Source organism: Bubalus bubalis, chromosome 2, assembly GCF_019923935.1.
Source record: "Bubalus bubalis isolate 160015118507 breed Murrah chromosome 2, NDDB_SH_1, whole genome shotgun sequence".
Classification (NCBI taxonomy): domain Eukaryota; kingdom Metazoa; phylum Chordata; class Mammalia; order Artiodactyla; family Bovidae; genus Bubalus; species Bubalus bubalis.
In genome coordinates, this window is record NC_059158.1 from 168471187 (window position 1) to 168494410 (window position 23224).

At 38.9% G+C, this 23224-nt stretch overlaps 1 protein-coding gene across 2 annotated transcripts in view; it reads right to left on the bottom strand.

The window, feature by feature from the left end:
• Positions 1–23224, bottom strand: part of LOC102410994 (SPHK1 interactor, AKAP domain containing) — a 136944-nt gene that overhangs the window by 107487 nt on the left and 6233 nt on the right. For both annotated transcript variants that reach the window (XM_006047107.4, XM_025278383.3), the window contains exon 2: positions 9387–9494. In XM_006047107.4, the coding sequence (XP_006047169.4) occupies positions 9387–9494 (108 nt within the window). The remainder of the gene's footprint in view (positions 1–9386; positions 9495–23224) is intronic.

Genomic DNA, 23224 nt, shown 5'->3' on the forward strand with positions numbered 1-23224 from the left:
AAGCTCCACTACTTTGGCCACCTGATGTGAAGAGCTGACACATTAGAAAAGACCCTGAAGCTTGGAGAGATTGAAGGCAGGAGGAGAAGGTGACAACACAGGATGATACAGTTGGATGGCATCACTCATGACTCAATGCACATGAGTTTGAGCAAGATTGAGGAGATGGTGAAGGACAGGGAAGTCTGGGGTGCTGTAGTCCTTGTGGTTGTAAAGAGTCAGACATGACTGAGTGACTGAACAACAACAACAACAACTCCAGTATTCTTTCCTGGGAAATCCCATGGACAGAGGAGCCTGGTGGGCTATAGTCCATGAAGCTGCAGAGTCAGACATGACTGAAAATCTGAGCACATATATTGTAATTTCTGGGACAGTAAACAAAGTCAATGATCTTAATTTTTATTATGTATCATTTTACCTACAGCTTAGGAGGAGCCTGGTGGGCTGCAGTCTAAGGAGTCACAGTCAGACATGACTGAGCGATTTTCACTTTAGGACATAGAATTTGGACTCAATTTTCAATGAAAGTAAACTTATAAAAACGTCCTCCTGAACAGTTTCAGGATCTAAGACACTGATAAATGTATGGACTGAGCCTAAGACTTACTCCCAAATTGAAAGTTAAAGTGTGAAAGTGTTAGTAGCTCCGTCGTGTCCAACTCCTTGCAACCCCCCTGTTCATGGGTGTCTCCAGGCAAGAATACTGGAGTGGGTTGCCATTTCCTTCTCCAGGGGATCTTCCTGACACAGGGATCGGATCCAGGTCTCCCGCATCACAGGCAGATTCTTTACCATCTGACCTCCAAACTACTACAGTACTGACTGGCCACACAGTTTAGACTCAGCCCTCAAATTATTATCAAAAGCTTCTTCTCAGTTTGACTGATCACTGTTCTAGATTTTGATTTCTTGCACATGACCTTCATAGATGTAGAGCCACCTAGGTGATTTGTGGGAAACTCTTTTCTCTACCAGCCCTCTGTGTCATGCTTCATAATAAAGTGCCTTTCCAATTCACTGGCTTCTAAAAGCTTGAGAAGGTTCAGTAAAACTTTCATTTGACTGAGAGACCAAAGTTTTCTCCGGGATGCTTGGATTTTTAAGATGTTTCCGAAGCTACTGCCCAGGTGAGTGAGGTCGCATGGTCCAGCTCTACTGCCCTCATGCTGCTTTCCTTTGTCTGTTTTATCTAGAGCTTTTGTTTTGCTCAGTCTGTCTGACTTCCATCATCATCCTTTGATTTTTCACTTTTTGCAGGCAGAATGTAGCTTCTCCTTGAAAACTGCTGAATAAATATTTACAGAATACCATTATGCAGTGGGTACTGAGTTCCTTGCCTAAAGAAGGGTTTCTGCAACTCTGGGTTCAACTTGAATTTCAAATATTTACATTTCACACCGAAGTATGCAGGGATAAAGGGGCATCGTGTCATTCTCAAAAGTTTTAGAAAAAAAAAAACACCTCTGTATATTTACACACAGATGCATATACATGCACAAAGGAGAAGGTGAAATAACTACAGTAACATTTTTGCATTTCAGGAATCTGTGAATTCTTTGCACTCTTCATGCAACTTTTCTGTAAGCCTAAAGTTAAAGAATTAAAAAGGAAGTTCCAAAGAGTATTCTTTTAGGGAAAAAAAGAACATTAATAGTTCCTTGAAAACTTGGTAAATATCTGTACCAGATCATGTAAATATCTCTTCACATTTTATATTTCCTTAATCATGTAAACCTAGATTTTTCCACAGACCAACTTATCAAGTGGGCTATTTGTCTCTTCCTTAACTTTTCTACTAAGTTTCAGAAAAGACTAGATACAGACATATTTGGAGAAATAATATGAAATAAAAAGCAGTTATTCAAGATACCATTCTGTCATTGTTGCCCCTGGGTTTCATTCACATCAGAGACCCACTGAACAGCTGTCAAATATCTTCCTAGTTTCACAATATCGTGTCTGAAATTTTAAAGACTGCTCGAAAATCTTATTAATTTATTCACAAATTTAAGGCAAATACAAAACATTTTCAAATGCCAAGATTCATCAGTTAAAATGCATGCTAAAGGGTATAATTTATTTGCAGGGTGATAGCCAAAAGTCTTAAAATGATCAGTAAGGAAAGAGCTGCCTGTAACTATGAGTAGAAATAATGTGAATTTCAAGGCAATTTTAATGAAGCATTAAACCAAAAGATAGTTCTGGAAAAATTAGAATTAAATTCTAGTAAAGAGCAAAGTGATAAGTCTTTTATCCTTATTCATCAAGGGGCAGGCAGAATGAAAACCACAATCACAGAAAACTAAGCAAACAGATCACATCAACCACAGCCTTGTCTAACTCAAGGAAACTATGAGCCATGCCATGTAGGGCCAACCAAGACAGATGGGTCATGGTGGAGAGTTCTGACAAAACGTGGTCCACTGGAGAAGGGAATGGCAAACCACTTCAGTATTCTTGCCTTGAAAACACCATGAACAGTATGAAAAGGCAAAAAGATAGGACCCTGAAAGATGAACTCCCCAGCTTGGTAGGTGCCCAGTATGCTACTGGAAATCAGTGGAGAAACAACTCCAGAAAGAATGAAGAGGCAGAACCAAAGCAAAAGAACACCCAGTTCTGGATGTGACTGGTGATGGAAGCAAGGTCTGATGCTATAAAGAGTAATATTGCATAGGAATCTGAATGTTATGTCCATGAAGCAAGGTATTGGAAGTGGTCAAACAGGAGATGGTAAGAATGAACATCAGCATTTTAGCAATCAGCAAACTAAAATGGACTGGAATGGGTGAGTTTAACTCATGTGACCATTATATCTGCTACTGTGGGCAAGAATCCCTTAGAAGAAATGGAGTAGCCATCATAGTCAACAAAAGAGTCCCAAATGTAGTACTTGTGTGCAGTCTCAAAAATGACAGAATGATCTCTGTTCGTTTCCAAGGCAAACCATTCAATATCGCAGCAATCCAAGTCTATGTCCCAACCACTAATGCTGGAGAAGCTGAAGTTGAATGGTTCTCTGAGGACGTATGAGAACTTCTAGAACTAACACCCAAAAAAGATGTCCTTTTCATCATAGGGGACTGGAATACAAAACTAGGAGGTCAAGAGATACCTGGAGTAACAGGCAAGTTTGGCCTTGGGAGTGCAAAATGAAGCAGGGCAAAGGCTAACAGAGTTTTGCCAAGAGAATTGACTGGTCATAGCAAACACTCTCTTCCAACAACACAAGAGATGACTCTATACATGGACATCACCAAATGGTCAATACCAAAATCAGATTGATTATATTCTTTGCAGCCAAAGATGGAGAAGCTCTATACAGTCAGTAAAAATGAAACTGGGAGCTGACTGTGGTTCAGATCATGAACTCCTTATTGCCAAATTCAGATTTAAATTGAAGAAAGTAAGGAAAAGCCACTAGACCATTCAGGTATGACCTAAATCAAATCCCTTATGATTATACAGTGGAAGTGACAAATAGATTCAAGGGATTAGATCTGATAGACAGAGGAGTGCCTGAAGAACTATGGATGGAGGTTTGTGACACTGTACAGGAGACAGGGATCAAGACTATCCCCAATAAAAAGAAATGCAAACAGACAAAATGGTTGTCTGAGGAGGCCCTACAAGTAGCTCAGAAGAGAGGCTAAAGGCAAAAGAGAAAAGGAAAGACATACCCATCTGAATGCAGAGTTCCAAAGAACAGCAAGGAGAGATAAGAAAGCCTTCCTCAGCGATCAATACAAAGAAACAGAGGAAAACAACAGAATGGGAAAGACTAGAGAACTCTTCGAGAGAATGAGAGATACGAAAGGAACATTTCATGCAAAGATGGGCACAATAAAGGACAGAAATGGTATGGACCTAACAGAAGCAGAAGATACTAAGAAAAGGTGGCAAGAATGCTCGGAGAAACTATACAAAAAAGAACTTAATGACCCATATAACCATGATGGTGTGATCACTCACCTAGAGCCAGACATTCTCGAGTTTGAAGTCAAGTGGGCCAGAGGAAGCATAACTATGAACAAAGCTAGTGTAGGTGATGGAATTCTGCTGAACTATTTCAAGTCTTAAAAGATGATGCTATCTGTTAAAGTGCTGCACTCAATATGCCAGCAAAGTTGGAAAGCTCAGCAGTGGCCACAGGACAGAAAAAAGGTCAATTTTCATTCCAATCCCAAAGAAAGGCAATGCCAAAGAATATTCAAACTACCACACAATTGCACTCATCTTACATGCTAGCAAAGTATGTGAGCTAGCAAAGAATGCTAAAAAATCTCCAAGCTAGCCTTCAACAGTACTTGAACTGAGAACTTCCAGTTGGTCAAGCTGGATTTAGAAAAGGCAGAGGTCCAGAGATCAAACTGCCATCTGTTGGATCATAGAAAAAACAGGAGAGTTCCAGAAAAACATCTACTTCTGCTTTATTGACTACGCCAAAGCCTTTTTGTGGATTACAACAAACTGTGGAAAATTCTTAAAGAGATGGGAATACAAGACCACCTGACCTGCCTCCTGAGAAACCTGCATGCAGGTCAAGAAGCAACAGTTAGAACTGGACATGGAACAACAAACTGGTTCCAAAGGGGAAAGGAGTACGCCAAGGCTGTATATTGTCACCCTGCTTACTTAACTTATATGCAGAGTACATCATGAGAAATGCCAGGCTGGATGATACACAGGCTGGAATCAAGATTGCCGGGAGAAATATCAATAATCTCAGATTTGCAGGATGACATCACCCTTATGGCAGAAAGCGAAGAGGAACTGAAGAGCCTCTTGTGCAAGTGAAAGACGAGAGTGAAAAAGCTGACTTAAATCTCAACATTCGAACAACGAAGATCATGACATCTGGTTCCATCACTTCATGGTAAATTGATGGGGAAACAATGGAAACAGTGACAGAGTTTATTTTCTTGGCCTCTAAAATCACTACAGATGATTTTCGTGACTGAAGTCATGAAATTAAAAGAAGGTTGCTCCTTGGAAAAAAAGCTATGACCAACCTAGACAGCACATTAAAAAGCAGAGAGACATTACGTTGCCAACAAAGGTCCATGTAGTCAAAGCTACGTTTTTTCCAGTCGTCATGTATGGATGTGAGAGTTGGACTATAAAGAGTGCTGAGTGCTGAAAAATTGATGCTTTTGAGCTGTGGTGTTGGAGAAGACTCTTGAGAGTCCCTTGGACAGCAAGGAGATCAAACCATTCAATCCTAAAAGAAATCAGTCCTGAATATTCATTGGAAGGAGTGATGCATTGGCCACCTGATATGAGGAACTGACTCATTGGAAAAGACCCTGATGCTGGGAAAGATTGAAGGCAGGAGGAGAAGGGGATAACAGAAGATGAGATGGTTGGATGGCATCACTGACTCAATGGACATGAGTTTGAGCAAGCTCCGGGAGTTGGTGATGGACATGGAAGCCTGGTGTGCTACAGTCCTCGGGGTCGAAAAGAGTCAAATGCAACTGAGCGACTGAGCTGAACTGAAAGAGAAATAGGGGGTTAAAAAGCAACTAAATTAGTTTTTAATTTAAAAATGTCAGGCTTCCTAAAGCATCCACATCCTACCACTCAAGTTAAGGACTTCTACTAAGATAATGCCTCAGCTTCCGGATTTAGATATTGGCTTCCAACGTTATTATTCTACATTCCTCTTTTAATAATTAGATTAAAAAAATCTCCAAGGCTGATATATGCTTTTTCCCTCAGAATGGCAAATCAGAAATAAAAAAAATGTAATGTAGTTTGATTGTGCTCCGTGCTCAGTTGTTCAGTCATGTCGGACTCTTTGTGATCCTATGGACTGTAGCCCACCAGGCTCCTCTGTCCGTGGGATTCTCCAGGCAGGAATACTGGAGCAGGTTGCCATTCTGTCCTCCAGAGGATCATCCTGACCAGGGATCGAATCCACATCTCCTGTGTCTCCTGCATTACAGCCAGATTCTGAACCCACTGAGCCATCTGGGAAGCCAACTCTACTTACAAAAGCAAAACCACAGTTTTCATATTTAATCTCTTTTGGAAAAAATATTAAGAGTGACTTTCAGGGGGCTTCTGAGTCAGATTTCTGTCAAGTTTGGCTTGCCTATCATATTTCTTTTTTAATTTTATTATTATATTTTTGATTTTTAATTGGAACATAGCTGACTTAAAATGTTGTGTTAGTTTCTGCTGTAAGGCAATGTGAATCAGTTATACATATACATATACATATATCCACTCTTTTTTAGATTCTTTTCCCATATAGATCACGTTAGAACACTTATCGTATTTCTGATAGTTTCAGACAGCTCACTAAGACACATCATTTTAGCTATGAAGTGAAAGCAGTTCTTTACTGAGATAATGGTCAAATCTGGTTTGTGAAGCTCGTTTGATGCTTGAGAACAAACAGCTGTACTGACCCATGCCCATAACACCCTGAAGGGCTTCCATGCCTGAGACTGTCCTTCAGTAAAAATTTTAAATGAAGATCTTGTCTTCAGAAAATATTGGTACTCTGAGGCACTTAGTTCTGCTGCTACTGCTGCTACTAAGTCGCCTCAGTCATGTCCGACTCTTTGCGACCCCATAGACGGCAGCCCACAAGGCTCCCCCATCCCTGGCATTCTCCAGGCAAGGACACTGGAGTGGATTGCCATTTCCTTCTCCAATGCATGAAAGTGAAAAGTGAAAGTGAAGTCGCTCAGTTCTGTCCAACTCTGAGTGACCCCATGGACTGCAGCCCACCAGGCTCCTCCGTCCATGGGATTTTCCAGGCAGAAGCACTGGAGTAGGGTGCCATGAGAAACTGCAAATCCAGATACTTAAGAGTTTAGCATGATGGATAACAAGCCAATCAAAACTGTATGTGAAACAGCTGTATACAAAGTTTGATCTGGAAGAAATAAGTTAAAGACGAAACAGTTAACACAGCGGAGCATCCCCCAGAGTTAGAACAGAGTACAAAGTAATAAAATATGCAGCAACTTTGCTAGAGGGTCCTCAGAATTCAGTTGTGATTATTTGTTAATAGATGTAGATTCAGGATGATCTCTTTAGAATAATTTCTTAAACTAGACTTTAATGAAGATATTATTTTAAAACACAGTATAATGGTTTCCTTAAATTATACTTTCATGTTTATCCTACTGAGGAGAATTTGTTTGGAAGAGGAATTATGTACTTTTACTCTGAGCATGTGGCTACTTCCTTGTGTGTAGCTGTTTTGGGCAAGAAATTCTTGTCCTGTCCACCAGTGCTGTGTCTTTGCTGTTGTTTACTCACTAAATCATATCTGAGTCTTTGGCGACACCATGGACTACAGCCCACTTGGCTCCTCTCTCCAGGGGAGTTTTCAGGCATGAATTTTGGAGTGGGTTGCTATTTTTGTCTCCTGGGGATCTTCCCTCCTGACCCAGGGATTGAACCCGAATCTCTCGCGTCTCCTGCATTGGCAGGTGGATTCTGTACCGCTGGGCCACCGGGGCAGGCCGACCACTGCTGTAGATCAGCTCTGTTTCCCTCTAGATAATAGCGTCGCTTCAGCAATGTCCAGGTCTAGACTCTTTCTATGCCAACTAAGAGAGAAAGGACTTGTAAACTAAGAAAAAGTAAACTACAAAGTACTTTTTTAAGAGATTAGGGTTTATTTTTCATAGGGATTCTGAAATTTCTTTTAAGTTTAGAGTCATGGACAATTTTCAACATTTGAGTCCGTTTCATTTATTATAAACTCTTGCAGAAAAATAAACCTTCCAGTATGCCTTTTATTTGTGTTTAGATTTTTCCCCTTTGGGGAAGAATAGAAAGAACCATAAAGACAGTATGAATCAGCTAGCTCAAACTCACCGACATCATTAGAAACTATAAAGGGACAAAGAGTTAAGAAAGAAAGTCATACAGTTTTACGTCCAAATATGAGTTCCTTGAGATAGGGGCGGGGGTTGTGAGTAGAACTTTCTTACGCTTAGAGAGATCTAAGATCCAATGGTGATCTTAACTTTGGCTATAAATTTATCATTTCTAATTGTAGATCTTCAATACAGATTCCCAAAATATAAAGTTTAGAAAAGACCTCCTTGCCCTTTATTATGCAATTGTTAGTGCCTCAACTTTTGTGCCTGCTGCAAATGACAGATTCCTTTATATAGGAGCTGCCAGGATGAAGCCTTTGACTGAAGTGTAGATGCTGATAGCTTTTCCTCTCCATTTCTCTCCCTTTTGCAATTCATAGCTGTATAATTAGAGATTAGTATCAGCAAATGTCTGAATTTTCTACCTCATCTTAGAACTGAATTTCCAAAGAAGGTATCACTGTTAAATAACTCACCACCTAATCCTTTTTGTTTTCACCAAAGATTTTTAGCCATCAACTGGTTTTCTGGACAAGGGATTAAAAAGTCCCCAAAATAGCACAATCAAATCATTTTGCCTAAACAAAGAGATTGAATTAAGTGTGTTGAATGGACTCTGTTTTCTTTGGGCTATGAGACTTTGCAGTGTGAAATGTTTTACATTCTCTGTCTGCCAATTCTGGTTCTGCTCATTATATATAAAAAGCTTCTCCATCCCATTTTCAGCTTCTTCTTTTTTTTTTTTTCTTTTAACAGAAATGCTGGCATGCAACTTACCTCTAGGAATAGCTCTGAGCTGATGCTCTCAACTTAGTCATGAGAATTACATTTCTCTCCTCTTTGGAAATATTCTCCCCCAATTTCTGTAATTATGACCCCATAAAAGCTAGGTAATTTCAGTTAAAATGAAACATATAGCTTTGTAAAACATACAGGAAGCAGACTACTTCATAAAGGAAGGAGAGATCACAGTGTTGATTTCTCATATCAACAATACACCTTTACAATCTAAGCCACAAGAAACATTTATCTATAAGAACATCTCTTCCCTTGAAAAGGAGGGTTTTTATATGTAAAGCTCAGATACAGTACAGAATATTAAAATTCATGGTTGTAATTTCTTATGTTGAGAAGGTTTTCAAATAATGACAATAACATATAAAAGTGGTAGAATATTTTTACAGTTTTCACGTTGAAAAATACCTATTAGAAGAAGTAATAAAATATATTGAAAAGAATCTAAGAGAGCTCTTGACCAGGTTTTTGTTTCTGATCATGCAATTCTATTTCTGAATCTTTTTCACAGTTTTAAAAATAAAAACAACATGGATAGAGAATTGGTAAGATTAATTTGCCTGTTGAAATGAGAAAAGCAGAAGAATTATGAGCTTTGGCCTGTCACACTCTGTATAAACCAATTACGTATTTTCAAAAGGTTACTTTCCCAATGCTGTATTAAGTGCTTAGGTCCTCATGAGCACAGGTTCGCGACTCCCCACTTTTTCAGCCCTCAGCCCCGGAGCTGTGTTTACTTACAGAAGCGCAGTTTTCAGACTTGTCTTCCACAAAACCAATCTGGCAGGGTGTTCTCTGATTCTGCAGCCAGTAGTCTGTAGACTCCAGCAGGCTATTACTGCGGAGAACCTAAGGGAACCAAGAAAACCTTCTCAGAGCTACTGGCAAGACTTTCTATTTAAACAAAGAGCTCTTTTCTAAAGAATCTAGAAGTGTTTTGCTGGCCACATTGCATTTGGATATTAGGGAAAAAAAAATACTTCCAGGATAATAGTACCTCTAAAATGTATAAAACAGTCAACCAAGAATCCACTTTAAAGGAACGTACTGACGTGAATATTGTTGTTTCTTCTCTCATCTAATTCAACATCTGGAAACTTCAGTGTACCTGTGACTTTTGCATAACTTGCAGTCAAATGACTGTTTGGGATATGGTTCAATTGGCAATGGGGATCACACTTCATTTAAGTGTTGGAGCTCTTTTACATTCTATGAATACTTTTGATTGAAATGTAGTGTTTCTCCATTTGGTGCAATAATGAAATTATTCTTCTTTAGATTTCCAGCTGTACTAACCTATTTATGAAATAAGGCACAGTTCTTTTAGAACATTTAGGGTACTACACTAAGTTTAAAAATTATTAGGAATAAATAAATGCATTACAACAACCATTTCTCTTGTAGAAACAGTATGGTAATGCAAAGTGAATTTCAATACACAAATTAACAACACCAAATATGGTTTACAAATGTCTTGTTTCTGGGCTTTGATTTTAAAGAAATAAAGAAAAATCTTATTTCTGAACTGAAACATTTTCAAGATGTAGTCTCATAAACAACCAAATGATTCAGCTTCTGATGTTTTAATGCAAGTCAAATATTGTATAAGATTTTTCTCATAAAAGATTTCCAGTGCTCTCCTGGTACTCTCTACTCTATTAGGGCACATGTCTGCCAACCACCTTCACTTAAGTAATAGAATAGATTTAATCAGTTTGGTTACTGCCACAAGAATAGAATGACACTTCAATTATATTTCATTTGCACACTGAAGGATTGTCTTCCTTTGTTCTATAAAAATACTTTAATTTTTGTCTCTGCATACTGAGTTAACCAAATATAATTCTGACACATTTTTCTATAACATTTTTGTGTTAGCCACATGATATTATTTTAATATTTTTCCCCCTCAAGGTTTACTATTCTGGAGATAACAAATTTTCATCATTCTTTTCCAGAACAATACCAAGAGACAGTGTGGATGGACTTCAGTTATCACTGGAGATGAAAGTTCGAGATGGAATTTCTCAGGTCTCTTAGAGTTTATCTAAAAATTGTGGTACTTAAAGTGTGAGTTGGGACCTATAGAGATCCCTGGGGTCTTTCTGGGAGTCCAGTGGTCAAATTATTTTTATAATAATATTGTCTTTATTTTCTCTTTTCAACTGAATTGTCTCCTGAGTACTCAGTGGAGTTCTCCAGGGTCCACATGAGGTATGATAATGTAATAGGTTAAATGCAGAAGCAAATAGGAGAGTCTAGCTGAGTTCTTTTAAGTTAGATATTAAGGAGATTTGCTAAAAATGTAAAATAAAGTTAGTCTTCTCACTAAACTGTTTTGTTTTGGAAAACATAGGTATTGGCCATAAAAATATGTATGTTAACTTGCAGTATGTTTATTTTTAAATTATTTTTAAGTAATAAATTATGGCTATTTAAATTCTAATTGTTATTTCAAGATTAAAGAAATACGTATTTAGAATTTTCTTGGCTTTTTTCTTATGAATTATACGTTTATTTAGCTGCTTTAAGATTTTGCTGGGGCTTCCCAAGTTGCACTAGCGGTGAAGAACCCGCCTGCCAATACAGAAGACATAAGAAACATGGGTTTGATCCCTGGTTTGGGAAGATCCCCTGGAGAAGGAAATGGCAACCCACTCCCATTCTTGCCTAAAGAATCCCATGGACAGAGGAGCCTGGTGGGCAACAGTCCATAGGATCACAAAGTCAGTTATGACTGAAGAGACTTAGCACACATGGACAAGTTTTGGTATTTTTGTTTCTATGTGGCATCAGACTTCATCAAAATATTCTGAAAATACAATTTAGCAAATAGAAAAAGTTATTTTTAATTTTTTTAATTTAAAATTTTTATTTTATATTGAAGTATAGTTTATTAACAATGCATTAGTTTCAGGTATACAGCAAAGCGATTCAGTTATATATATATATGTATCCATTCTTTTTCAAATTCTTTTCTCATTTAGATTATTACAGAGTATTGAGCAGAGTTCCCTGTGCTATATAGTAGGTCCTTGTTGGTTATCTATTTTATACAATAGGGTTCATATGTTAATCCTAAATCCCAATTTATCCCTCCTCCAACCTTTCCTCCTTGGTAATCATAAATTTGTTCTTGAAGTTTCTGAGTCTGTTTCTGTTTTGCAAATAACTTTATTTGTATCATTTTTCTTAGATTCCACAAGTGAGTCAAAGACAGATATGATATGATATTGCATATATGCAGAACTTTGCTTAGGTTTAATTTATAATATGGAATATACCAGTAAGAACAACCCATATAATCAAAATTTTCACAAGATCCCCAACATTTTTTTAGTGCAAAGGAGTTTTGATTTCAGAAACATTAAAATTGACAACCACTGATCTAGATTAACTTTATTTGAAGTAGAAAAAGATTCTCAGTCCACTTCTTTCACTGCCATTCACTTTTACTTCCACCATAGAATAGAATTTAAGAAAACAGACATTTGTGATTTGTGTTGAAATCTTGTCCTGGTTATTAGTAGCAAGAAGATCTTGGATGGCCAATTTAAATTCTGTCTCAGTTTCTACACCTATGAATGGAGACAGTAAATACCCACTTGGAGGTGGGATCACTGGGGTATTCAGTGAGATGATGTGTGTCAAACACGGCAGTGTGCAAAATGGTACGTCATCCTCTCAATACATGGTTCTCATTGTTACTGTTTGCTATGAACTACAAAGGAAAAGAGTGCTTCCCTGGTGGCTCAGAGGTTAAAGCGTCTGCCTGCAATGCTGGAGACCTGGGTTTGATCCCTGGGTTGGGAAGATCCCCTGGAGAAGGAAATGGCAACCCACTCCAGTATTCTTGCCTGGAGAATCCCATGGACAGAGGAATCTGGTGGGCTACGGTCCACGGGGTCACAAAGAGTTGGACACGACTGAGCAACTTCACTTTCACAAAGGAAAATAGAAAATTGGATGCCTTTGTTTGAAATTAGTACATTGAAAACATTTCAGATGTGTGAAGACAAATCTTCTTTAGCAAATCTTCTGACGTAAAAAGTGTAAGTTCAGTTTCACGTATTGCTGTGACCCTAAAACTGCTCTGAAAAATAAAATATATCATGCATTTAAAAAATAACTAAAATGAAACCTACATCTTTCAATTGCTTGACAACAAATACTTTGAAGAGAATGTGTCTTGTGAGAATAATCATTCCCTGTGTAACTTTAAAATGTGAATTTTATCATAATTAAAAAATAGCTTACTTGATTTTATCAACAATTAAATTTCACTGTTTATTTAGAGATATTTAGAGGTTATTCACTATTTAATACTTTATATTCTTTAATTATTGATGAAGAAATACTACATTTAATTGAGAACTCTCTGGGCTAAGGTCCTATTTAGTTATTACCTGAATTAAACACCTAGACTTATGAAGTAGAATTTGAGGGCTAATATGTGACATGTGCTTAAAATAGTTCTTGGCATGTAGCAAGTGTTCAAGGAACATCAGTTCAGTTCGGTCGCTCAGTCGTGTCCGACTCTTTGTGACCCCATAGACTGCAGCATGCCAGGCCTTCCTGTCCATCACCAACTTCCGGAGTTTTGGAGTTTCAGCTTCAGCATTAGTCCTTCCAATGAATATGCAGGAGTGATTTCCTTTAGGATGGACTGGTTGGATCTCCTTGCTCACCAAGAGACTCTCAATAGTCTTCTCCAACACCACAGTTCAAAAGCATCAATAAACATCAGCTCTTATAAAAATTATTATTCTCTTTGCTCAGACTTCAAGGGATTTATACTTTTTCTTCACACTCTGTGAACCAGTCTCTCTGGTCCCAAAGTCCCCATAACAGATTGATCCATTGCAAAGTATTAAAGCTACATAATTTCTCATCTTCCAGTTCTACCAAATATGTGTCTATGCATTTATCCATCTGTCCCTCAGGGACCTGGTCTGCGTGGTCAGAAGGTTTGAGTTCTAGTTCTGACCCTACTGTCTGTGTGGTCAGGTTACCCACCAGCTCCCAGGCTCAGTTTGTCCTTTGTACACAATGAAATCATGTGATCTGAAGCACCCTTCTCTGGAACAATAGTAATTCTCTGCCTCTCTTCTCCTTTCGTTCCTTCAGCTCTTCCAATTCTCAAATATATTAAGAAGCAAATAAGCAAAGAGAATAAAAATGCAGGCATCAGTAAACCATTTAGCATCATATGTTAAGCAATTATGACCCGTGAAAAGCTTTTGGTGTAATGGTTTAGACAAATTGCTAGAAAAAAAGAAGAATGCTTGAAAGAAGAATATGTGTTTGAGAGTGTAATGATTTTAAAGCTTTATGAATATAATCTCCCTGCAGACAGTCACTTTCTGATGGGGGTAGGGAAAAAGAAAAACTCACCAGGCTTTCCATGGCTCATTTATTTATCTGCTATTTTTAGCTGCAGGTTCAATTATTTCAGATGAAGAGCTAATGATAAACATGCTATGCATTCACAAGATTGAAATAATAATGACACATTTTCTCTTAAAATTTCTTTGTGTCCTAAACAACGAGGAAAGATCATTCTGCTTTCCTGTACAGTGATTTTCCGTTTTTATACAGAAAACCAAGCTGCAATTGATATGGAATCCATGCACCTGAACATGGATGAATTCTTGGTAACCTGAACACAGCTCTAAATGTTACTGAGCAATGCTTTAAAATTAATAAAAGTACTTAAATTGGAGAAGACAGCAATTTAAGTTTTGTCACATTTGTAGTTCTATACTATCAAATACTGTCAAATTTTTTTTCTGATAATTTTAAGTATCATGATGTAAAGCAACATCAATGCTCTTAAAAGAGAAAATTTCACACACAAAATACTGTATTTGCCTAATGTATGTATCATGATTGGGGCTTCCCAGAACCCAGCTCAGAACCTTCTTAGGTGGGAAAGAACCTGCCTGCCAATGCAGGAGACACAGGTTTGATCCCTGGGTTGAGACGATCCCCTGGAGAAGGAAACGGTAACCCACTCCAGATTTCTTGCCTGGGAAATGCCATGGACGGAGGAGCCTGGTAGGCTACAGTCATGGGGCTGCAAGAGAGCTGAACACGACTAAGTGACTAAACAACAACAGCAATGACAGGTATCACAACTAATGATGGAATTGTGCTTCACATCAACTGAATAACATCATCAGAACAACAAGCTCATTCATCTTCAGCAGCAGATTTACTCTCCCTCCCACCCCCAAACAAGTGGACTCAGAAAAGCTGAGAAGTGCTGGGACTTTGAGATGCACTCAGCTGTGTGAAGGCTGGACAGTGCCTGGTTGGCCATTCTAGGGCAAGCACCCTTGACCATCTGCTTACTGGAGTTCCAAACAAATATTTTAAAAATATGTATCATAATGTGGAAAAGATTTGGAAACACTGTTTAAAGAAAAATCATTCTTTCAAATGTGGTACACAGTTTCCATGGATGTGTGCTGGAGATAAGGAAAGAAAAAGAAAGAGGAGCAATAAGATAAAGGAAGCCAGATAAGCCCATTAAGAGAGTCCTGAGTATTCCTCAGAGAAGACTCTCCAGACCACTACTGCAGTTCTAGCCTTTTTCTAGGAAACTCAATTAAATTTTCCTTACACAAAGAGATGGTAAAATGAGCAGGTCAATTAGATTTGCATAGTGAGATGCCAAGAGTTGGGACATCCCTGGCGGTCCAGTGGTTAAGACTCCACCTTCCAATGTAGGGGGTGAGGGTTTGATCCCTGGTCAGGGACTAGGATCCCACATGCTGCACAGTGAATTCCCCCCCTCAAAAAAAAAAAAAAGATGCCAAAGAGCTGATGAAAATGATACTAGGGAAGAATGAAGGTAGCTACTCACTAAATACTATTATATATTTGCTCTGCAATAAACAGTGGTATCTCTACTGTGGATAACATTTTATTCATAGAGATAACACATTCTTATAAAACGCACCTTTTGTGTAAAGTTCTATGAGTTTTGAAGAAACCACATAGTTGTGTAACCACCATCTCAATCAAAATGTAGAACAACTGTTCAGCTTCATCACCCCCAAAATTCACGTCTGCTCCTTTTAGTCCAAAGGCCACCCAAATCCCAAACTCTCGCAGTCTGATTTGATATCTACTTCTAAAATTTGCCTTTTCTGAAATGTTGTATGTGTGGAATAATGTAGTTTGTTGCCTTTTTGTGACCTGTTTTTCCCCCCCCCACTGAGCGTAATGTGTTTAAGATTTATCTACATAGTTGTGTGTATTAATTTTCTTTTATTGCCAGCAGTATTCCAGTTTTTGGATGTATGCATATTTTCAAAAATATCCATTTACCAGATTAAGAATACTTGAGTAGTTTCTATTTGGGGGTAAGCTACCAGGGAAGCCCAAATATGAATACAGCTGCTATATATATATACTTACAGGTTTTTGTCTGAATTTAAGTTTTTGCTTTGCTTGAGAGTGAGATTACTAGGCAGTGATGCAACTCAGTAAGAAACTGATGAACTGTCTACTAAAGTGAATTTGCCATTTTCATTCCCATCATCAGAGGTCAAGCTGCTCTTCATCCTTGTCAGTACCTGGTATTGTCAGTTTTTGTTTTCAAGTTTTAGCCATTCTACTTGGTGCACCGTGGTATTTCATCATGGCTTACTTTCCTTTTATTTTTAAAAGATTTTTCTCCTTTTTTTTTAAATTAAAAATTTTAATTTAGATTCTATATTGGTGCAAACCATATTCATCAATCATAAAGCATTAAATAGACTCTACATTTGATACTAAGTTTGGGATATCATTTCCAAGAGAAGGATAAGCCAACCATGCTGTTTTAATTCCCTCATTCATTCATTCAATGGCTGCTTGTTGAACACCTACTGTTTTTAGAAGATGCTGCTAAGCATCGGGGGGTGGGCAAAACAAAAATAATAAGAAAGCATACAGTTTTGTTCTCATTCTGCCAAGGGAGGACCCACCACAATCAAATAAATTTTCCATATTTATGTATGCTCTGTGAAAACTACTGTGACCATTGTGATGATAAAGTCAGAAAAAGAAATGAAAATGTAAGGGGTACTGTTTGGGGAAGTATTTTCTGGCCTCTGTGAGGGTGACATGGAGCAGAGATCTGAAAGAAATGAGTGCCAGCCATACACCCACCTGAAGGAAGAGTATCTCAGCAGAGATCACCAGCAAAAAAAACAGAGGCTCAAAGAAGAAATGCGTTTGTTGATGCTGAAAAGCAGCAGAGAATCCATCATGGCTGGTGCAGTGTGAATGGTTGGGGAAGGGATAAGAAAGGGCATTTTATCTTTCACTGAAAAGAAACCCATGGCTAAGGGAGCCAGATAGTCTTTAACGTCATGAAGTACTCTAAATTTTAATTTAAAAAATGTTTAATTATAATTTTTGGATATTTAGTCACTGGCTCAAGAATGCTTAATTGTTTGCTTAAATTTTTATAATAGCTTACAAGCCTACCTCCACCAGATACACTGAATTAGAAGTCAGAAGATTTTGTGTCACTTTACACACTTAATTTTATGTTGATTTAATCTGTGCCTTAGGGAACTTTCTGAGAACTCTGTAATCTTTTATGTTCCACTCTGGGATAATATTTTTTCATAACCTCACAGGGAAACTCTTATGCTTTAGAAAGTACACTGAATTTCTAAGAAAAGACAAAGAAACAGACTGGAAATAAAATGATTGTGTGGAGGAAAAAAGCAGCACAGAACACTCAGTGGTTTAGTCTCAGTTTCTCAGAAGGTTGAATGAAATATTAAGATAACATTTGCTTTTTAATGATGATTCTTCTGGCTGACTGCCTGTCTTTTTGTGTATTTAGCTTCCTTTGACAAAAAGGGGAAACTATTTTCAAAGTATGAATAATCATGTTGGTTAGATGTGAAACATTCTTTCATGACAAGGTTGACACCTAGTACAAAGTAGCAATCTTATAACTGATTGCTGCAAAAGTATTGGAAAAAAATGGAGTTCTGTTAAGACCTTGGAACTAGCGATTCTCCATTGTTAAGAAGCAAAGAACCTCGATAGCACCAGATCAAAGGTATTGTTGGTTTGGAAGTTTGGGAAGGAAATGGTTGGCAGTGGATCTGCAATTCTTTCTTGACTATGGAGCAGAGTGGGAGGGAATACTCCCAGAGAAGAAAGAAGGTGACACTCTCATATTTCATTGTAAACATACTAACCTCCAGATAAACTGCACTTTTATAGCAGCAGAGTCCTTATCTATGGGATGCTTTTAGCAATAAGTACCCAGTCTAACTAAGCTTGCCTCTGGTAAACAGGAAATATACTGATTTATACCAGTCTTCCCTGGTGGTTCAGTGGTAAAGAATCTGCCTGCTAGCGTAGGAGACGTAGGTTTGACTCCTGGGTCAGAAAGATCCCCTGGAGAAGGAAATGTCAACCCACTCCAATATTCTTGCCTGGGAAATCCTATGGACAGAGGAGCCTGGTGGGCTACAGGCCATGGGGTTGCAAAAGAGTGAGACACGGCTTAACCACTAAGCAATAACAGCAACACACTGATTTATAAGTACTTCCAACAAATGTCACACGTGCAAGTATCTGAGTATAAAATGGAAATGTTTCATGAACAAGAGGGCTCTCTCCTTTGAAGTTAAAGTTCCCATCGATGTAATCTGGAGATTTTGTACATTATCTTGGCCCAGAGTGTATCCTAATGCGTCAAGAAATGAACTAGGTAGGCAGTTTTAAGTAGCTTTCTGTTTTTCTGCACCACACAATTACTTGTATCCTGGAAGTTACATTGTATTTCAATGCAATCACAAGAATGGTATCGGAGCACAGAGGACAATTTAGAAGTATCAAGCCACGCTGTTTACTTCTCCATACCACACAGATGTCAGCTGGCTGAAGAATGCTCTGAAAGCTGATCAGAGCTTTTTCCACATGAAAATGATCACCAAGTTTGTCTCAAGCATAAAATGCAAGAGTTACAGAAACAGATATACTCAGTAAAGGCAATTATAGCATAACTTATGAATGGTCTGATTTAAATAGCATCAAATTAGACATAAATGGAAGATAGCTGATTAATTTCTGTTTAGTTTCTATTTAGGTGCCATGTAATGCTGTCATGTTGATATGACCTGTTATGGAAATAGGATTTTTCATGTTAGGAGAAGCAAAATACAGGAAAAAAAAAACACATATAGGAAAATCTATAATGTACATCTCTGTGTGCTGCGTGCTAAATAGCTCCAATCATGTCTGACTCTTTGCAACCCCATGGACAGTAGCCCACCAGGCTCCTCTGTCCCTGGGGATTCTCCAGGCAAGAATACTGGAGGGTGTTGTCATGCCCTCCTCCAGAGGATCTTCCCAAGCCAGGGATCGAATCCAGGTCTCCCTCATTGCAGGCGGTTTCTTTACCATCTGAGCCACCAGGGAATCCCATAATGTACATCCAGGCCTGCCACTGACTTTGGATGATTCTTGTGCAAAGTGTACATGGTGCAGATTTGCTACTCATCAAAGGGACAGCGGGTTTGGCCTTGCAACACTTGAGTATTGGTATGTGTATTTGGCCTTTGGCATAGAGGGTAAAGCGTCTGCCTGCAACTCAGGAGACCCAGGTTCGATCCCTGGGTCGGGAAGATCCCCTGGAGAAGGAAATGGCAACCCACTCCAGTACTCTTGCCTGGAAAATCCCATGGATGGAGGAGTCTCGTAGGCTATAGTCCATGGGGTCACAAAGAGTCAGACACAACTGAGCGATGACACGTTTAATTATAAGAAAGTGGCAATTCTCATCTTGACTCGTTTCTTTGCAAGATGCTGCTGGGAACAACTACCTTCTAAGGTGTAAGCAGAGGGACACATACTTTGCTAAGGGACACACCTGCTTCTTGGATGCTCTTCATCCTTGAGAGGAAAAGCCCTGATCTGGGTCTTTCAAGATGGGTCTCCTTCTCTAGACACAGAGAAAAGCCTAGTAAATGCAGGCACACACAGCAGAGAGACTCAGTCTCAGGGATTCATGAACCAGAAGGCTCTTAAGGAGGACTGTTCAAGTTTATCTGAGTCACATTCTTTCTTCCCACCCTGCCACTGGCAGAACTGAAAAGTGAGCACTTTTATCAGAAAGGCAAGCCTGGCAGGATACAGGGAAAGTGAATCCTCTTAGGACTGGTGGGGAACAGAGTGTTTACTCCAGACTACAAAGTCGAGAGGGATGCTTAGATGGAGGACTAAGGGGAAAGTGAGAAAAAGCAAAAGGCTAGTGATGGGGAGCATGGATGGTAAGATATTTTAAATGCCTGAAGGGAAAAACAGAGAGTTCTGAATTCCATATTAGATGTTTTAAAAATATAGACCCCTTCCATTTTTGAATAGAAATTTTGAATAGCTAATACAAAGGTTTGGGGCAATTAAAATAATTCAAGGGAAAAAAAAAGATCACTTGCCTGGTTTCAACAGCACAACATCACCTTCCATTCCACAAAATGTTCTAAGCTATTTTGAGTTTTCAGAGCCCTACTTTTTGGTTAAAAAAAAGAAAGAAAGAAAAGGCACTGCAAAATCCTTCTAGGAGTTCTTCACACATAGCAGAGAGGATGCTCAAGGAATGAACTGTAGAGAACAGAAAAAGACTAGCGTATTGGAGTCTCAAACAGTCTATATGGCAGTTGTTGGCAGGAAGGAGAGGTGGTGTGGAATCCTGAATAGAAGTCCTGACTATTGGAATAAGATGCTGAATCACATTCAGATTGCAAAATGAGCCATAATTGATAGTTTTAAACAGTTTCCCACCTAAGATTACTGAACTGACATTTGTCAAAGAATGAACTCACCATGTAGCACACCTCTCTAGTTCAGAGTAGACCAGGCTGCTTTAAAGGCAAGAGAAAATGTTTATCATTTCAATTTGCTTTTGCTGAAGGCAGAGGAAATGAGTCCCCACCAGAGTCCTCATTATCTGTGTTCTGGCCTCAGAGCACCCTTGAAGCCTTCTAGATGTTAGTGTGGCTCAGGACAGGTAGATGTTTCCTTGGGCAGTCAGTGAAATGACCCCCAGAGGGAATTTTGTGGCTGGCTCTTCAGATGCAACTGGGCTAAATCTGAACCTGTGAGCCCAATACCTTGTCTCCTAGCTCCTCTTCCCAGTGACCTCAATGACTCACCACTCATGGATGTCTTGGCTCAAATAGAGTTCGTGGTTCTGTTTAACTCTCAACGTCATGGAATCCTATGGACCTTGACTTCCTCATGTGTCTTGTCCCAGAGCTTGCTTTTCCTTCCTCTCACTTTCTGTATACAGGGTCTGCCTCTCTTCTCCCTGCTTTCCCATCCATATAAGCTATGCTTCTTCTGACATCCTAGATTTCACTCTCATTTTTCTCTAAGTAACTGCCTTTAGAACTACTAGACAAACCATCTTCAAATACCACTTTTAGGAAGATATCCATTTCTTTTTTTTTTTAATTTAATTTTATTTTTAAACTTTACATAATTGTATTAGTTTTGCCAAATATCAAAATGAATCCGTTTCTTTTCTTAAAAATCTCCGTTTCTTCAATGCCTCTGATTATTCCTGTAGAACGGCAATAAAATAAGACACCTTGCTGTTTGACAAAACTTGAAGAGGCCATTCTCTGGTTTCAGAAGGTGCACCTGAACATCGCTAACAGGTTGCTTGATCAGAAGAGTGTTTACAGATCTGTGAGTGGGTTACATCCCAGAGGGAAAGCCTTCAACAGAAAGGTGATTATGGCCCAGTTATGCTGGCCTTGTTTTAATTTTACTTACTTAGTTATATATATTTTAAAAGCCCTTCCTTCCTTTAAGGAAACAGCTTCTACAAATACAGACTATTATAGCTATTTTCCATCATGTACTTCCTGGAGTTACTACTGGGGCTTTTGGCCAAGAGCAATGTAATTCTGATTAATAAAAACATCTTTAGAGAAAAGGATAGGATTCTGAAAAAGCCTTTCAATTTGTATGCTCGTGCATGAACATATTAATTGAATTGCTTTTCTTAATTACATGTCATCAAAAAGATATGGGCTGAGATGAAATGTATCTTACAGAGCAGGGTAATATCAGAGCAGGTAAAATATCAAGAGGCCTCCATTCTGTTTTTCTTCAGTTGTATCTGTGCCACTGTTGACAGCAAATTTCAGTCAGTTTAAAAGAGGTCAGTCAAGCCAAAGCATGCTTTTGAAGCTTCAAAGAGACGATCAGATGTCATGTTAAGATCAAATCTTGCCTCTGGGAACCTGATGTGTTTTCAGTCTGATGCCTTTGTTAAGTCCAACTCTAGGGTGGATTTAATTAACATGACTTAAAAAGAGAAGGATATTTGAGGTGTTGATTTTTCTCCAAAATTCTTTTCATACAGTTGGTTCTACTATATCCTGAGTAGCAAATCTTCAGTCTGTGATGTAAAGCATGAATCAAAAATGCCCTGCTCTTGTGGACATACGACATCGACTATAGTGCTTTCAAGGGGCTTCCCTGATGGCTCAGATGGTAAAGAATCCGCCTGCAATGCAGGAGACTCCAGTTTGATGTCTGGGACAGGAAGATCCCCTGGAGAAAGCAATGGCTACCCACTCTAGTATTCTTGCCTGGAGAATTCCATGGACAAAGGAGCCTGGTGGGCTACAGTCCATGGGGTCATAAAGAGTCAGACACGACTGAGTGACTAGCACTTTCACTTCACTTTCATAATGTTTTCAAACTAGAGAAGAGTCCAACAGATATCAACACAATGAAAGCACATTGCGTGGTACATGCAGATTAGTTTGTCAATTCTACTTAAATAAATTTTACCCTGTGGGCTTCTTTGGTGGCTCAATAGTAAAGAATCCACCTACTAATGCAGGAGATGTGAGTTCAATCCCTGGGTAAGGAATATCCCCCAGAGAAATGGCAACACACACCAGTATTTTTGCTTGGGAAATCCCATGGAAAGTGAAGCCTGGTGGGCTACAGTCCACGGGGTCCAAAAAGAGTCAGATATGACTTAGCAACTACACAACAACAAAAGATTATTTATTTTTTGCTTAAAAAATTGATTTTTATTAAGCATGAATTATGTACTAAAGACTTACACAAAGCTTTTGGCATATAAATGTCATGTTGTTGTTGTCAGTCACTAACTCGTGTCCAACTCTTTGCAAACCCCATGAACTGTATGTAGCCTGTCAGGCTCCTCTGTCCATGGGATTTCCCAGGCAAGAATACTGGAGTGAGTTGCCATTTCCTACCTCCAGGGGATCTATTCAACCCAGGAGTCAGACCCTTGTTTCCTGCACTGGCAGGCGGAATCTTTACCACTGAGCAACCAGTGAAAGTGAAGCGGAAGTGGATGTCGCTCCGTCCTGTCCAACTCTTTGCAACACCATGGGCTACACAGTCCATGGAATGTTCCAGGCCAGAATACTGGAGTGGGCAGCCTTTCCCTTCGCCAGGGGATCTTCCCAACCCAGGCATAGAACTCAGGTCTCCCGCATTGCAGGCGGATTCTTTACCAGCTGAGCTACAAGGGAAGTCCAAGCTCTTAGACTCGTGATGTAACTTCT